The 18,629-nt window shown below is 39.4% G+C and overlaps 1 protein-coding gene across 2 annotated transcripts in view; it reads left to right on the top strand.

The window, feature by feature from the left end:
- Positions 1-18,571, top strand: part of CDC123 (cell division cycle 123) — a 30,879-nt gene extending 12,308 nt beyond the window's left edge. For both annotated transcript variants that reach the window (XM_005526052.3, XM_088055248.1), the window contains exons 7-13: positions 1,975-2,023; positions 3,620-3,695; positions 6,683-6,805; positions 10,087-10,115; positions 15,145-15,273; positions 17,067-17,204; positions 18,021-18,571. In XM_005526052.3, the coding sequence (XP_005526109.1) occupies positions 1,975-2,023; positions 3,620-3,695; positions 6,683-6,805; positions 10,087-10,115; positions 15,145-15,273; positions 17,067-17,204; positions 18,021-18,047 (571 nt within the window). In that variant the 3' untranslated portion in view covers positions 18,048-18,571. The remainder of the gene's footprint in view (positions 1-1,974; positions 2,024-3,619; positions 3,696-6,682; positions 6,806-10,086; positions 10,116-15,144; positions 15,274-17,066; positions 17,205-18,020) is intronic.
- The last annotated feature ends 58 nt before the right edge of the window (positions 18,572-18,629 follow it).

The raw sequence follows: 18,629 nt of genomic DNA, 5'->3' as shown, positions 1-18,629 counted from the left end.
CACTTAGCATTGTGCCTCTAGAGATCAAAAGCTCATCTGTAATACAGGAGTTCAGATGGGTCTTGGCAATAAATGCTACAATGAGCTGGTGAGAAATATAAAATTTTCACCTCAAGTCACCCAAAATTTACTCCCTGAACAAAAGTGGCCTTTCGTCAATGAAAACTCATGATAATATGAAGAAGGAAAATTAGATTACAAAAACATGAGTTTATTTTGTCTTGTACTGTGTTCACCCATTTTTTCCTCATTTGTACTCAGTCCTGTGTCATTAAGGCTCAGAAAATACCTTTACTGTGTCTTGCAGTATTTTTGCCTGTTTGCTTGATTCGGCAGCAATACCTACACAGTCTGTGGGGCTTGGGATGGCACACAAGAATTTAATTTTCTGACCTACAAGGAAAGAGGATCTTTCCCCACGTAGCTCTTGCTCAAAATATTTGAGGGTTGAGTTAAGGAATAATTTGATTATAAGGCTGGGTTTTTTTGACTGCTGGAAAAGACTGTTACTGGAATGAAGCAGCTTGCAGGTACCCCACTCTCAGATATGGAGTCTGTGAGAGGTAGTACAGGTCCTCATGTGCAGACACTGTAAAACTCCATGTGCTGGACTTCAGCTGCCTTTGTGGAGTTTATTATTGGCTTTGTGTGTGGGGGGGATATTTTCTTCAGTATGATAGGCATATACTCTACTAAGGGAGGAATTCTGAGTCTAGCAAAACTGTGAGCTCTCATGGGTTTGTTTCTGTTGCCTTGACAGATCTTAAATTGTGGGGAATCTAAACTGTAGTTGAAGGATGTTATCTATTTACACAGGCTTACAGATATATATATGATGTGTTTGATCACTGTGCTTTTGGAAAGCCTGCCTGTATTGCCCTACTTTTCTGTGTGTTGTGGATATTAAAGTCTAAGCTAAAATGTGTGAAATTTATTTCTGCTGGCAGCATACAGAATGAACTCTTACAATAGCTCTTCAAACCAAAGGCTGGGCAGCCATGTCTTACAAATGCAATGTTTATGTGAGACTTTTGGGTTGCTGAATGAAGTTCACTGCCAAAAGGAGATCCTATAAATATTGTATTCAGGACTATTGCTCAGCACTGACCCTTAACACAATTCTGTGCTTCCAAGTAGTTTGTTGCCAATAAGGTCAGGGAGTAGAATTGGAAGAAAAACACATGTTCTTCTGTGAATACCTTTTGAAAATTACGGAATCTATTGCGAGGTTTACTGTAAAATCACAAAAAGGTACAAGGAAGTTGACTTGGCTTATAACTGCCTCCATTCTTGCTAGCTCATGAAAGGAGACCGACAGAGTCTGCTCCTCTCAAGGGACAAAACCTTGACATCTGCTTACAGTTGTGGAAATAGTTTTGTTTATTCCCAGTCTCAAGAGATTTATAAGAGTATTTCTTAAGGCTCTTAATTTAGAAAGATACCATGCTATGGAATCAGGAGTGCCGAGCAGCAGCGTTATTTTGCATCCTTTATTCATGGAAATGCACTGCTGTAAGGCATGATGATGTGTCTCTGTTGTGTGGTTTGGGAAGTTAAACATTAAAAGTGCTTGGGAAAACATGCTGCAGTGAAACTGGATTAGATTGCTCAAGTTTATTGGGTTTTTTGAGAATTCAGTTATGCCAACATAACAATACAAAGGGAAAGGAGCAGCACTGTTAATTCAAACAGAAATAAATCAACAGTGAATAAACATGTTTTGGACACATCCCTGTCCAGATTTAAGTGCTTCCAAATTGCGCTAGAATAAAAGAGGTGATGATTCTGGGTTTTTTTCCCCATGATAATTGTCAGAAGGAGAGTTGTTCTTACGTATTGCATTTACTTTCTTTGTATATATTGGAAATAATTTAACAGTAGTTCTTATGTTTCACAGTTTGGGGTTATTTTTCTCACTAAAGCTAAAATGTTACATGTAAAGCAGATTTTGAAGCCTGTGCATTAATTTTCCAGATTTATTCACTGTACTGATGATTCCCCTGATCCTTCCTTGAACTATGAGGTAGGACTTCTTGCATGATTTCTAAGTAATTTAAAAGAACACTCACAGGCCGGGTGACATTTGTGGTCGGGTTTCTGTTCATTGAATGTGTTGTTTTATTCATGTTGCTTTCAGTATGAAGGGAAGTCTGGTTCAGCACTGCAGGTCATAAGTTCATTTAATTGAAGATCAGGTGGGCTGAAGTGCAGACTTGAGAAGCTTCCTGGCAATGTCCTCTCATGTCTGTCAGGTTGGGACAGGAAGGACAAGTTCTGTAGCTCAAAGTCATATATTCTTGATGGTGAGCTGCTTGTGAGCATCGCACTGAGGTTACCAGGGTGAGCCTTGCTACAGTGGCTGGGGACATCCTGAACTGGTCTGTCACATCTTATTTCCTATGTCTGTTACCAGATCAAAACGTTCAGCTAGAGATGTTTTAACTGTTAATATGGAGCTACTGCTCTTATGGTAACATCTTGTCATCTCTCTAATAATAGTTTTTATGTAAATACAACATTTGTCATCATGCTGTGGGCTTAAAGGGCGTTTTGAAAGTGAATGAACTTTGTTTTATTTTAAAGCACTATCAAGTGTGCTTTAAAGATACAGGACATCTAAAAGTTGGTACAAAGAGTTTAATGCTGGCATTGTAGTTAGGAATGCCATCTCTGGTTAGTGGCACTTTCTGCTGCAGTTTAAAGGGTTTGGGAGTTTCTAGCATCCAGTAGCAGTAACTGGGGCCTTCAAAAACATAAACCCTTCTGACTATTTCAGCTTAGGAAATACAGAAACTTGAGAAAGTGCTAGAGAGATACTTTAATTCCCAGGCAGTCTGTCCTATTGACTATAATAGTTTGGTTTCTATTTCTGTCCTGTGTCCTTATTTTAACTGGTTTGCGCCTTCAAAGGCGTCACAGAATTCTGCTTGGGTGTGTACCAGAATAGAGGTTGATTTGGATAAATTTAATTCTGCTCATCAGCTCCTTTGACTAGGGAGCAACTTTCTGCCAATTCCATGACAGATTTGTTGTGCTGTACAGCAGGGTTTTTATTTTCCATGCTTTATCATTAATGTAACTTGGAAGTTGTTTCATAAATGATTTCACAGTAATAAATACTGTAGAAAGTGGAAGAGCATGAGATAATTAAGGTGGGAAGGGACCTCAGGAGGTGTCTAGTCCATCTTCATAGCTCAAAGCTGGGTAAGGAATGAGATCATATTGTCTTGCTTGGCATTTTATAAAATCTGGTCTGAAAACCTCAGTGGATGGAGGCTGCACAACCTCTGTGAGGGAGCTCTTCCAATGCTTGATGGTCCTCACAGTTTCTTACGTCCAGTCTGAATCTTTCTGCTTTAAGCTAGTTTAGACTAGATGGTCTTTAGAGATGCCATCCAACTGAAAGCATTCTGTGATTCTCTGAAATGAATACTAAATCTAATTGTTTTGAAATATTTGCAAAGATGATTATGTTAACTGCAGATTTAAGATTGTTTTGTTTTCTTGTAGCAGTGGTCATCATTGCAGCAAAACTATAGCTCTAAAAGGCAGACCTGTTGACGAAAGGATGCTGTTACTTTTCTGCAACAATGCTTTGTCATTTGTTTTTCCTCCACAGCTTGTTCTTCGCAAATGGTGTGAACTAATCCCTGGTGCAGAATTCAGATGCTTTGTGAAGGAAAACAAGCTTTTAGGTAAGGAATTTCTTAAAAACAAAATTATTGGATGACGTTTTGAGGAGTTTCTCTGATTCCTTGAATGAGAGCTAAGTCTGAAGAGGGTTCTTTATTTTCACACCTCATTTCTGAAATTAATGGTTTTTTCTTTCTGTAATTTAAAATGTGGTTTACCACATCTCACTTTCCACTGTATTTGAAAGCCTGACAGCACAGCATGCTTGCCATTACAGTGGGAGTATTCTTAATTTAATTGTTAATTCAGGAACTTCATCCAAAGGCAGTTTTATGAGTGAGTCTTTTGTATTCAGGAGCAAATTGCATCATCTTCAACTTGCAGAATGAATACAGAGGCAGTTGTATGTTGTGCTGCCCCAATATCCACATGATCCCATGTGGATGTTATATACAGAAAGTTAGGGAGGTCAGAACAATTCCACAGGTGTAGGAAGTGTCCACACTTCATATTAAATTCAGTGTATCTTAGTTAGAACCTGTTGTTCTGTTACTCAGGTGCAGAATCCTAAATGTAAAACATTTCAAGTGGCACTGAAGAGCCAAGGTATCTGTCCACAGCATGCATAGATGCTGGTGGGTACATTAGGAGACCTCTGGCAGCTGGAGAACAGGCAGATTGTGCTAGAGCATGTGTTGTAGGCAGCTGAGTAGGGTAAATTTAGCGTAATTTAGGGTAAATTTAGCTCAGTTTTACTCCTCTGGTTGTGTTGACTATTCTCTGCTGACTGTAGCAGGAAATGAGATACCCAGTGCACATACACAGGTGCTTGAATTGAGAGGTTTAATTTCAGGCTAATTACTACTCTGAAGTTTGATTTTGGTGTGGTCTGCCATGAAATCTTTAGAGATGAACAGAAACTCAAATAGCACAGGATTAGTGCACATTTGTTCTGAACAAGGTTGAATCATTCTGCCTGAACTCTTCTAACAAGGAAGTGTTATAGCAGTGATGGAGCAAATCCAGACTCTACAGGAAGGAACGTGACTTTTTTTTTTTGCGTTAAGATAAAACTAGGTTTGCTCACTTTGCCTCTTTCATGTCTACATATTCACAAGCACCAAGCTCCATATCCACAAGTGGTCTGTCCAGGGTTCCTTGTGATGATATACAAGACCATTAGCTATGTAGCTCTCACTGTTTCTCCTGTTTTAGCATGGTGAGTGTGGGCTTGTGTTGGCTGCGCCTTTTTGTACCTATTGGGAGCTGTCAGTGATTTGTTGCTCCATCCACTCCCACCTCTGTGAACCTTTAGGAGCACACTCCCTGTTCTTCGTTTCCTGATTTGGGTTTCCCATGGAGCTGCACACAGATATTTGAGCTGTGCTAATCCAGGTGCTGTCAACACACACCATTCTCCTAAGCCCTTTGATTTGGCTGTTCCTTCTGGTGTTCCTATGCTCATCTTTCCATTTTCTCTCAATTTATGCCAGTTGCAAGTGTATTACAGCTCTCTGTAACAGAGTTTATCTTCCTAATAGCACAGATTTCCTATTAAGTTTGTATTGCTTAATGGCTCCTGACAGAGCCTTTTGAAGGGAGGAGACCTCAATCCTGTCCTGCTTTGTGGTGCTGGAACACCACAACTGCCAGAGATACACACTGCTGTAATAACCTCTAAAACATTTGAATGTAGATTTATTATAGAAAATATATATGTATGTATGTATGTATATATAGTAATATTTACTTTCAAGTACCTCAAAGCATTTGTACACTGGCTAATTAAGCACTCTGTACATTTCATGACCAGGTTTTGAAACCTAGTAGATCTGGCAGTGTGGGATTTTTTTTAGCTAGCACTCCAGCTGCATTTCTGAAGATAGTTCCAAGATTTTTCACAATATGTTCCCATACTCTTAAAATTAATAAGCCTGTCAGTCAAATTGGAATGATACTTGCAGTATAGTGAATGATTTTCCAGTTACACATCTGCACCCCTTAGATGCCATCATCTTTTTGTTTTTGTTTTTTAGACTTAAGCTTTGCAGTGGTATTAAAAATTCAAAGTTCCACTGACATCATAAACTTTTTCTCTGAACTCCTTTAGAAAGAGCACATCCTTGGCGTTAGTCAGCATTGCCTTACGGCAAAACTCTATGTTTTGTATATGGTTAAAAGAGCAAACTGATGATGCATCTTCCTTGGGGAATTCTCTCTTTCTATATGTAAATAGCCTGAATTACTCATTCTGCAGTGGTGGGGCAGGTCTTGGATTTGACATTTGTCAAGCAGGGTATTGCAGTGTTTTATGCTGACACATCCTGTATGAGAATTCTTGTCGCTCAAGATGCATGCAAGTGTATAATCCTGTTGATGTCATTTTAAACCAGTGTCTTGTAGACAAATGCATGAAATTAAGAACGTGTAGGAGGGATGGTTTGTCTACATAGCTAAGAAAGCCCTTGAGGGAGAAAATGGGAGCACTAAGGTACTGGCCTGCATGCCAGGCCACTGATTTGGGGGTTTAGGGTTTCACCTGTAGTACCTTATCAAACAGGCACGTGGTTTTCCACATGTAAAAAAATCAGTTAAATGAGAAACTGTGGTATCTATGGATCATCTTTGCTAATGTACAAGCTTAGCCTCCACCCCTGGTATTTCATGGTTCCAAATTGTAGTCCCTGCATGTGATGTGCAGAACAAGATTTTTGACCAGAGTAACCAAGGAGAATGAAACTGAAAGGAAGAGATGGGCATTGCAAACTTAAACACAGGCAAAGTTTCCTCCTGAAATGCACTTTAAAATAGTCAAAGTGTGTATCTATAAAATGAAGTTCACAAAATTTAGGACAGAGCTGTTCAAGGAAGAGATTCCTAATGGAAGTACTTTAAACTATAGCAGAATAAAGCCAAGCAGTAAGTCACTAATAACGGTAGAAACTTGGGAAAACCCCGTCTTCTGTGTCTGATAACTGCTTTTTTGCTGGTTGGGTTTTTTGCATGCCTAGAGCTCTTTATAATTATAATTACCTGAAATTTCTGACAGGTGTATCACAGAGGGACTACACCCAGTACTACGATCATATCTCTAAACAACATGAGGAGATATGTAGATCCATACATGAGTTTTTCAAGAAACACATACAGTATAAATTCTTGGATGAAGACTGTAAGTATCTTGAGGGTATCTGTGAGTATGCATCTCTTTATCGCTCTTGCTTTCACAGGGCTTGGTTCACTTGAGCTTGGGGGAGTCTGGGAACTCTAATGGCTACAGCACATTGAGGAACAAAGGGTTTGAAATTACATTGGCAACAAAGAAACCCCAAAGAAATGGGCTGGAGCTCTTCAGGAAAACACAAGAAATGAGTGAAAGGTCCTTTCAGCAGGCATAATAACTCTTTTTTGAGGCTTTTCCCTGTTTTACTTGAAAATAATTTTTATACCAGAAAAGCAGGGTAGGAGATCCTTGGCAAAAGGCATTCAGTAGTGAGAAGAATACTTGTTTATAAAGATGTTGTCAGATGTTTGCTGCTAAATTATTGATGGATTCTTTGAATAAAGGATTTTTAAGTTTATTTTCATGAAGATTTAATTATTTCTCCTAGAATGTCAATGCACACCAGGTTAGGGGCCAAAACCTTTGAATAAAGGCCACAGTATTTGGTACACCTAATCGGTCCAAGTAAATTGTCTTGTTCTTTAAATGTGAAGTCCTTTGCAAATTTGATTTGAAATAGTTTTCAAACATGGTTTAGTGAGAATTGAATGGTGTTGCATTATGATGGGTGATCAATAATGGTGAAAAACGTGATGAAGAGATTTAAGTTTGGTCAGGTGTGGACCAAACCTCAGCTTAGTAAAACCCATAAACATAAGAATTTTATGGCAGTTTTATTGTCATCTCTAAAGCTTTGAAAATTCAACCTCTAGGTCAGTTTTTAACGTTATTGTTTTACTGACACACCAGAGCAGTCAAATAGATCTGTTGTCTCTAACTGTCTGAAAATGGTACCTTCAAGTGCCAGTCTCTTTTATATTGAAGTTCTTAATAATTAGACTCTGCAAAGCTGCTCTGTTTCAGTCCAGAGACATTCTCATGGTCTGCTGCTTGGAGAAGACCAATAGATCAGTAAATTAGCAGTTCCATTACATTTTGAAGTAAAATCAGTCATATAGATCTGGCATTCTGATTACTGCGTTTTAATTTTCCTCTGTGTTCCAATGCAATTTTAGCTGGTATGTAATCAACTGATAGATAAAAATTCAGGGCACTATTTTTGGAAATTGATGCCTAGATTTAGGCTCTGAAATGGCTGCCTCGTGAACTTAAAGGTCTGAAATGTCATCTTATGTAAAGGATGCCATCTGAGTTGCCTTGAAGGAAAAGGAGGTTTCAGGGCAACCTTCTGGGATGAAGGTTTGTTAACCTTTTTATTCTTAGGCGCTAGATGCTGGTCCATCTTCAGAGAAATGCCATGCAGAAAATGTTTTCTGTGTTTTTGTGGGTGTTTTGTTTTTTTTTTTACCACATTGCATTTATCCCCTGTCCTCTCCCTTGATCCACTGCCTGGTAGCATATGTGTTGTTAACAATAAAAATCTGGGTTTGGTTGTTTGTTTGCTTTTAAAAGGAAAGGTATTACAGCTTTTTTCCTGACTTCTTGTTTCATTGGGAGTTTTGATGCTGTTTGCTCTGCTTTTTCCAGTTGGTCTGGTAGCATCTCCAGATGGAAGAGTTGAGTCAGAGCAGCTGAAGCATTGCAGAGTCAGAGCAGTAGGATAACAGATGGGTGAATGCTTTATAAATACTTCTAAATTATGTTAGAACCTTCTAAATACCTTTGATAAGAGCCCAGTAAGAGCAGTGCTCTGGAGGTGTCAACAGTGCAGAGCTGGGCTTTGGCTTTCCCTCTGTTTAGAGCAGTATCTGGTGAAGTTTCACTAGTCTCACTGGCACAGGACACTCCTGCTCTGAGGTGATCCCTAAGGAGAGGGAACAGTTCAGGTTTTCTTCTTGTTCAGTATTTGTGACTGTCCTGAACCAGTCATCAGGGTGCAATCAGTCTGAATTCCAGCTGTGTGAATCCCAGTGAATCTCAATAAATACCATTAGCCTCAGTGGTTGCCATGGGCTTGCTTTAGGCAGACAGGCCTCACTATAGAAGCCCTCTGATGCGAGGGATACCTTTAGGATATGACTAAGGAGAGGATGTGGTGCAGGCACTAAGTTCAGTTGAACAGCTGGAAAAGAAATCCTGGGGTTCCTGTACCCCCCTTTGCATTGATGACTGCCTTATCCACTGAGGGCTTGTCTTCCGGGGAGAACAGAGCACTTAATCCTGGAGTGACTTGACATTGACGCAACCCAGCTTGTGCAAAAGCTGTGTGGATTTTTAGGCTGCATGGTAAAAACCAGTTACGTGACTGGCTTTGGCTTTGTGGTGTTGTGGTTTGCCCTTAGCCCAGCCAACTTCACATGAAATGTCAGATTAAGCTTTACATGCATGGATGTGATCAGTCAACATCCCTGTTCCTGACAGGCAGCTTCCTGAGACTCAAGTGTTCTGCAGTCATATCCTGAGTTTAGTTTATCCACATGTATTGAGAAATCTCTGAGCTGAAATATTCCCTTATTAGTGAAGGAAGTAACAATATAATGTTTGTCTGAGGCTTTTCTAATTTATTTTTTTTTCTTTTCCCTTTCTTCCTGCTAAACTGGTACAGCTTTTGCATGTAGCCATGCCTGAATGCTTCCCTGTTGATTTCCCTAGCTCAAGAGAAAGGCAACACAAAGGTTTGTTTAACCATACAGAACAGAAACTGATGGAAAGCTGCATATACAGAGTCATGTTTAATTAAGCCAAGGGAAGGAACAACAGTGGAGCCAGGCAAGGCAGCTTTGAGTCAGTCACTGAGTGGCAAGGGGGTTGTTTGAAGGAGCTGTTGATAATAATTAGGTGTGCTGTATCTGCTCTGGGTGACATCAGACATTGCCATTTCACTGCCACCGGCGCCTTTGTTCCTACAACCTGTTTGTCTTGTTAGCTGCTGAAATCCTAATGTCTGTGGAGCAGGAACTTTCTCTATTAACTGTTTGTTCATTGTCTTGATCCTTCCCTGAAATGTCTCTGTTCTACTATAAATGAAACAATAGTAATGTCAAAGATAAGCTCTCTGGGCTAAGAGTTTATCAAATATTCTTCATAGGAGAAAAATCATCAGAAGAAACCAGCATTAAATGGAAAAACCTAGCAGCTGATTTCCCAGTGCATTAATAGTAGTTCTTGAAACATTTCAGCTCCCTCTTAGAAGTATATCCAATTCTGGCTTGCAGTTCTTTAGACATATTGACTTTGCAGATTGTGCTGTGTACACAAGTATCTATTCAGATTTAAAGTTCTGTGAAATTATATGTCTTTTACAATTAACATTTTTTTCTCCTTTTCAGTTGTTTTTGATGTGTACAGAGACAGCAGGGTAAGTCAACAATAGATTTTATATAATTGTTTCTTTTGTGAAAACTTGAAATGCTACGAAGATGAAGCAAGTAATAGCTTTGTCTTCCTAGAACTGGTCCTGGAAAAAAAACAAACCCAACGAAATGAAAGAATACCACTGAAGAAAAAACCCCAACCAAACAAAAAACCACCAAGCAAAACCTACTTGATGTTATTCTGTTCCACAGGTGTTTTTTTCTGTTAAATGCTGTCTACAGTAGGAGAATAGTAGGATTAGGGGTGTAAATATGTCTGTGCCAGTGATGTAATTATTTAGTTAATATCTTCCAGAAAACTTTCAGTTCTAAAGCACAAGACTTAGGCTTTGACTGCAGTTTTCTCAGTTCTGTGAAGAGGCAACTGAGTTTTTGTTATGACATGAGAGTCCTTGCTACAGTAATTTAGAGTAGAATAGTCTGTTTCAGTTGGAAGTGATCTACAGTGGTCATCAAGTCCTACTGCTTGACCAATTCAAGGCTAACCGAAAATTAAAGTATGTGGTTATGGGTGGTGTTCTCAGGCATATGGTGGGATTAATGGGGCTGGACTCAGTGGCCTTGTCGGTCCCTTCCAACTCAGGATATTCTTGTGACTTTTTAGGTCCAAGTAGCTTTCAAACACACAAAACAGGTTTGGGGCATTTTCTTTTAAGACATATATTTCCTTGGGCTTTATTTCTTTTTCCCTGTGTGTTTTTTCTCTACAGCATTTGAACTCATCAAAATTATCCTTAGTATTTCTTAAGTTTATCCTTGTGAGACTGGAAAAATTGTTCATATCTGGAAGTCTAGGATAGGAAGGGATAATTGTCAAAAGAGGGGTATGAATGTTGTGTGCCTGGTTTGTGACAGATGGAAGCCAGTTTTTTCTTTCCAAGCTGCTCCAGCTGTATTTCTAAGAGTTGAGCAGATCAGAGCCCTCAACATCCAGATAGTGATGAAGCTGGCGAGAAATATCCCACCTCAACTATTTGAGACACGTAGGTGTAGTGCTTAGGGGTGTGGTTTAGTAGTGAACACAGAGGTGCTGGGCTAAGGGTTGGACTTGATGATCTCAAAGGACTTTTCCAACCTAAATAATGCTATGAACGTGCCAATATCAGAGTTAGTAACCTTGATTTCTCCTAGTGCGTGTGGAGAGAAATATTTGATCAGGTGAACTGTGCTTGAAAGGCTTGATTGGAGAAAGTCTTTATTAGAGTTGAGTTGAGTGTATTGGGAGTAAGTCCTGATTCTCATTTTGAGTGTTGCTGAACTATTTTGTAATTGTGCCACAGTAAATCATCCCATAGTTTACAAAACAGGAATGTGTCTCAAGTGGAAAACAATGACTGCACCATTTCTCAGCCCAACTTTTAATGTAGGTACCTAAAATGAGGCTAGAGCAGCTACGCTGTAGTGGAAATTACCTGCCCAGGCTCAGATCGGCAGATGTGAGGATGCTGTCAGGGAAAATGAGGAGCAGCTTAAGCATTGAACCAGATTCAGCCGTTGGGTGCTCTGCCTCATAGCTGAAGCATGAAGACAGATTATTTAAGTAAAAGGTTTCAGCCTGTGGGATCTCAAATGAGCAGTGTTTCTTCATCTGTCAAGATAAAATATATCTGTTTGTAGATTTCTCTCCGGTGCCTTCTACCCTCAGGTCTTGTAAACTGCCTGATATCCCTTTGTGTGTCAGATGCTCCTCCTTTCACACGTACTATTGTGGTTTGCAACTGTGTTATTCATCGCTCCCTTGGCGTGTGAGTTACAGGCAGAAAAAGAATATTGTGAGCATGATTAATTTCCAGAGCCCGTGCTCCTCATCAGGCTGGTTGCACAGCAACGTCACCTACAGAAGGAGAGAAATGTTTGCTGCTTGTTTTAAGTCCTTTCAACTCTTAAATATTCAGCTTGGAGAAGCAGGTTGTTGTTATGGTTGTAAATGACAGCAATTCCTTCCCCTGCTCACTTCAGTTGCTTTAGTGACTGTTTGGAGTTGGCTGCCACAGGTCCTGCTTGCTGAGTTGGAGGTGGGAGTTCACAAAAGACTGAAAGTCGTCTCTGCTGTTGCTTTTTGCTGTCTCCCAGGTGTGAGCAACAAACCAAGACAAGTCACTGTGGTAAGACAGAGCAATGCAAGGGGTGGCTCCTGACCACTGCTGGCTCTCAGCTCTTGTTAAGGAGCAGACCAGTGCTTGTGTCTATGCCTTGTGAGCGTTGTCACTGTGCAAGCAAGTGCAGCTGGAGTTAGGGAGATGTAGCAGTTCAGTTTGCATTTTATCTATCTTTAACTTCCTCTAAACAAGAGGTTTTTGTCATGGGTATTTCATTTCAGCACTCTGCTGCTTAATGCCTTAGTAAAACAAAACATGAAGCTGACAGGGCGTGGTAAATCTATTGATTCCTTCTTTTAGGATGAGAAAAAAATACCATGTAGTACAAGTAGGGGATTTTTTTTCCCCTCCACTTATGCACAACTTTACTTTCCTGGCTTGTGCATTTCTGTGCTGTTGTATGACAAAGATTACTAATAGCATGCAGAAGATAGCAGATAAATAGCCTTACTACTGCTTTTTAGATACACAGTACAAGTTATCTGAAACTATTTAAATCATGATATTGTGTGTAACTTCAGAGTTGACATTGCTTGTAACTTTCTCACAACTTGAGAGAGAATTTAATCTTAAGAAAAGGCAGTTTGGTTACTGACCAGGATTATATATACTTCTTTTAATAAGCCCTGAAATGAGATATTTAGTTTGTTTTTCCACTTCTCATCAATTTGCAGCTAGTAAAGCTCAGTGCAGATTTAAGGCTGTCTCAAGGAAACAGCTGTTGCTGTAGATGGTGCACTGCTTTTTGCAGGGGTGGAGAAACTGCTGGGTGCTCACAAAAAATATGTTGCTTTCAGTAGTCTCAAAATCAATTTTCAGTTTTTTCCAGGGTACATTTATTCTCTAGAGAAATGATCTTAATGTTCCTGTGAAAAAGCTGAGCTGGATGTATTTGGGGTGAGGAGGAATTTCTGTGAAAGCCTTTTGTAGGGAAGTATTAGGTATAAATGTTTCATTTGCAAACACTGATTCTCTGAACTGCTGAATGAACTTTGCCAGCCATTGCTTCTGTCTGTGATTAAATTGGTTCATTAGCTTGTTTTTCTAGATTGATAGAATGAATCTAAACCCACAGATTCCTCCTTGTGCTGTCTTGGAGCTAGCAAGTCACCCCCATTAGCAAAAGTGAAAGATTGCTTATCATGAGAATTTGTGGCAGCCTTTTGAGGAGGACCAGAGATGGGAAATGACAGCAGAGCTTTCCCCATTGGCTTTCTGCTCTGATGGTGCCAATATTAATGCAGAGGTGTTGCAACTCAACCAAGCAGATCTGGGCTTGCTCACCCTTGCAGAACAAATAAGAAACCACTCAGGTCTGCGTCCTGCAATTTGTAGCTGTCTGGTTTCAGCTCTGTTGTTTCTATGCTTTGGCTTCTTAAAATGTGCTCTGTGAGAGCTGTACCCCCTGGACCTGCCCTGAGACAGACACCTGTGCAAGTCTGTGTGCAGCCACACACTCCTTACTGGGGTGCTGGCCCAGCTCCAGTTTGCAAGTCATAACCACTGGTTTCATCTCTGCTGGGACTCCCCACAGCTGCACAAGGAGCTCGCCTTGGATGGTAACGGAGCCACCAGAGCAGTTCTGCTCTGTATCTCACAGGTTTCCATCACTGCAGTTCCACAGCATGTCAGTGCCTGTGGGATAGCTCAGGTGGTGTAGGTGGGAGAGACAGTCTCCATGTTACTCTCTGCCGACGCTTCAAAAGCATCTTTCTGTTAGAAGCCAGATGGCTGTAGTGTAAGTAATCAAATGTATTTGCTGTTTGTATCTAGATAGGCAAGATCTTTTAAAGCAAGGAGATCCTTCATAAATGAAGGAAGAGAAAGTAAAGTGAATGTTTACCTACATAATCTTCAGTCAAATAAATGTAGCCTTCAGGTTTGTTTTCCATTTCTAGTTGATCTTTATAATAAACACAATAAAACTCTTCAGCCCTGCTTATGTTACTGCAACTTTTTCCTTCCCTCTTCGATAGAACTGATTTCTTCCAGATGTAATACTCGTTTTGCAAATTTTCACTAGGAGCTGTACTCATATTTCCTTATAATTGATTACCATGTTTTGTTTTATTAGAATAGTTGGTACTTCCTTGGGCAAGAGAAGATGGCCCTGTGCTGGGGGTTGTATCTTGAAGTGGCTCAAGGAACACAAACTATTTCTTTCTCCCCTACACATCTGTTATTTCTAACATGTCTTGTTAGTCTCTGCTTTCATTTTTCACTTGTAAAGCAGTTGTACTGTTGTGCACACTACCACGACTGTTTAGAACATAGATGTGTTAAAGATGAGGTAAAAACTAGTGTGGTTGTCTAGTAATGGCTATATTAAAAATGCCTTTAAGTTATTCTTTATCTATGTCTGTACAGAATCTTTGAGCCTTCATGAGCTCCACTAGCATTTTGCAGACCCAACTCTGTTTTTAGGGTCACATCTAAGACAAAGAGCAGCAATTTTTTGTAGACTACTGGATGGCACAGCGTTGCTGAGGTGGTTTTTCATGGAAAGCAAAGTCCCTGTTTAGGTGGTTTGGGTTTTTTTTGCTTGTTTGATTTTGTTTTTGTTTGAGTTTGGGGTTTTTTTGGTGGATTTTGGTTGGGGCTCTCCCACATTCCTGTTCATTCTCACTGGGGATCTTGGTGGGTCATGGGGATTAGCCAGAACTTCTGTGGGCTCATCTGAAAGCACTTGGCACAGATTTACACTCAGTTTATTTGAGCTCTGTCTGATCTTCTGTTTTAAAAAAAAAATCAAATTAGTACATCATAGCTTGCTGTAATAATCTAAGTATATGTGTATTTTGGGTTTGGTGTTTTTTTTGTTTATTTGGTTTGTTTTGTTTTAGGTTTTTTTGGTTTTGTTTTTCTTTGTTTTAATTCTGTGGTTTGTTTTAATTTGTCTGTGGTTCCTTTGCAGGGTAAGATTTGGTTAATAGATTTTAACCCATTTGGTGAAGTAACAGACTCTCTGCTCTTTACATGGGAAGAACTCACCTCTGGAAAAAACCTGAAAGGAGACCAGAGCGAAGGGGAAGCAACAGAACAGGTGAGGGAGGCTGAATAACATCCAACAGGATTCATGGCCTTATTTTTTTCTTTCTTTTGCTGTTACAATCAAATTGTGATGTAAATCCCATTGAAGTAAATTAAGCTCCTGTGAACTGTAAACTCTTTGTAAGTAGAATCTGCCTTAGTAATTAATCCCAACAAATATCACCTGTTAGTTTTAGATGCCTGCAAGAAAATTTTTAGTTCAAACAGTACAAGCCCCTGTTGCAGCTTGGACCCCATTGCAAAGAAGATGCCCTGAAACTTGCTTTTACACAGTTTTGATGCATTCCTTTCAGTTTTCTTACAATCTATTACTTTTCTATATCAGTTAAATTTCTGCTTGGTTCTTGATATTTGTCATTCAGTTTCCCACATCTCCAGTTTTGTGCTTGAGGGGAGACAAGTGGAAGCTTAACTTCCGTCTCTTCCTCATCTGGAATACCCTTTGCAAAGCCTTGTCCTCTGGTTGAACTCCCAGGACTTGCAGAACAAGGCTTTTCCATCCCTCTTCCAAGCAGCATTTCCTCTGTAAAAACAACAAACTTTGCATTAATACAGAAGGTGGGGAATAGTCTTCATTTTTTGTATTCCCACTTTTTTTTCTCACTGCATCTTGAGACAGTGTCCTCACATCTTGAGAAGTCCTTGGACAGCTGGGTAGAAGAGAGAAAATAGTGTGTTAGTGGATCTTGGGAAACACTTTGTTGTTTTCTGAGGAGAGCTGGCTGGCCAGTGTGGTCTTTTTTTATTTCCTAGCTGTTGAACTGCATTAGAGGTCGCTGAAATGACAAACTTCATTGAGCTGATTTTAACATCTGAGAGTTTCTTTAGTCCTGTGGCCCTTTCCATAACACATTGACAGGGGAACCCCATTCCAGGCTGCTGTTCAGGCCATTGCCTCTGTCTCACCGTGGGGCTGTTGCTGTATGAAAACCCATTCCATGAACCCTCCTGCTAAAAGCTGTGTCTCCTTTGTTAAAACACACTCCCAATTCTGGAGCTGTCTGTGGGATACAGAATTTTTATTTTGGGATTTCTTTTTCTCATTACCAGATGCTTTACAGAGTTTTCTGTGTTGCAATCCTGGATGAAAAGTAGAATAATTTGTCTTCATGTTTCATCTTACATCCAGTCACAGAATCTGTTAAGTTGTTGATCTCTCTTAAAATGAAGCTGTTTATTGCCGTACAGCTGGCAATTGTGTGGCATGCCAATGCGTTGAACTTAAAATTATATCATTCCCCAAAACCTGTTGCTACAGTTGAGCATTTAGAGATGTTTCTGGCCCTTTTATAGAGGTATTTTTTCCTTCAGTAAGTAAATTGGTTGGAAAGCTTTAATTATAATTTCAGTAAGGTTATAGTTGCAAATGTTTTTAAACAAGGAAACTGTGAAGACAAATTTAGGGATTCTATAAAAATTATTTTTCTCAATCCACATATGTATCTAGATACTATTGCCCAAAGTTCCTTGTAGCTCCATTATTACAGCACTGTCATAAGCATGAATATATTAAATACATTAATAACTGATACACCGTAGAAACTTTAAAGTGAGGTAATGAAAGCCATTATTTGACTGTTTAACATGTTTGACATTTTAAATTGCTCCTAAGTGGGCAGAGGTTTTATAAGAAAGCTACAATTTTTAGAAAGCACAAGTTTAGTTGACTGAGTGCCAAATAAACTCATTGGCAACATGACTCAGTCTCACGGAGGAGTCCCAGTAACATTTCCAGCTTTATTCATGTCCACTCTTATTGTCTTGTCTTGGGTGTCTTTTCCAAAGGATTTTCCAGTGTTCCGTTGTACGAACAGCAAAGTCACCGTCCAGCCCAGTCCCTACCTGAGCTACCGACTGCCCAAGGACTTTGTGGACCTTTCCACAGGAGAGGACGTTCACAAATTGATTGACTTTCTTAAACTGGTAAGAAGTAGCAGAAAAAGATCTCTGACCTTCCACCTTTGTTAAATGGTTATACCAAAGTCCCTGGATCTCTGATTTCGTTACTAACAGAGTACATAATTACAGAAAAAGCAATGTATGAAGCCATCACACAATGTATTGTTGGGTTAATTGTTTCTGAAGTGATGAAGAGCAAGCTTTTTACTGCTCTCACTTTGCTTAATTAATTTTATTTTTATGGGAAGCAATGAATGTAGTTTGACAAACCTTACTGAAGGACTGAGCTGTTTCCTTTCTTACTAACATGTAAATATGACTGTAGTACGAATGGAAATGTGCTTTTTTGGATGCCTGGAGCTAATGCTTTTAACTTTTAATGTTTTTCACTTTTTTCTTTAAAAGTTACAAGACAACTATATTAGGAAAAAGCATAAAAGAGTAGTTCCTTTTTCAGTCCAGTTTCTATGTTCTTTTAATGCACGGTGACATGAAAACATGGCATCTTTGTAAGGTAGGGAAGGGAGGGCAGGTTACCTGGATCACTGACTCTTGCCACCACCATGATGTTTTCTGGCTTTTGTATATTCCATGAGTTAATGGACAAGGCAAATCTTTTTCTTTACTGGAAGTAAAATCCTGTAGTTTGGGATGAGAGAGACGGTTGATATTGCTCTGTTCCATTTGCTGGAAACATTATCTCTTACTGTTCCAAAAAATGACTTAGAAATGCAATCACTGTCTAATCCATTTTATCTGGAACACTTGTCATGATTTATTAGTGCTCTTACTTCAGATAACTGTGTCCTAACATTCTGAACTCTCCTGTTCTGTTGACAGAAAAGAAATCAGCAAGATGATGACTGAGGTACCCAGAAGTATTACATTGAATTAGAAGCAAGAAATGTGGCATAAGCTGTATTTAGCATAGCTATTAAACTATTGATTTAAAGAAAACCTGCTTTTTATAGTCAGTGAAAGAGCTGAAGAGATGTTCATCCTCTTTGTCTGTTGGTTTATACAAAAGTGTAGGGAAGCTTTAGGGACGCACGAAAGGTCAGGGTGAATTCTCAAGGGATTCAAGGTGCAAAGAAGCAACAGCAGCAGCTGAACACTTTCCATTTTTCATAATGTGAAGATTGATGCCACTGAGCTACGCCTTTGGACTCCCCAGTGTAAATATGGCAACATGTAATGCTTGTGCAGTGAAAACATGGAGCATTCTCTGAATTTAGGCACAGTCTTGCTTAATATGTAGTCACAAAGAAAAAGGAATGTACATTTTTATCTGCAGTAACCTTTGAAAATTGTAAATTGATTTTGTTTTGGGAGCACTTCTCATCCTTTATGTAAAAAAATAAACGAAGAAAGGATTTTTTTCATTGTTACAAGGGTTAATATTTCATTTCAGAGAACAGCTATAGCTATAGTAGACTACTTAAGATTTGA

Source organism: Pseudopodoces humilis, chromosome 5, assembly GCF_049639895.1.
Source record: "Pseudopodoces humilis isolate 2021_Gansu_Grassland_sample_001 chromosome 5, ASM4963989v1, whole genome shotgun sequence".
Classification (NCBI taxonomy): Eukaryota; Metazoa; Chordata; class Aves; order Passeriformes; family Paridae; genus Pseudopodoces; species Pseudopodoces humilis.
This window is presented reverse-complemented; position numbering and strand designations above follow the sequence as displayed.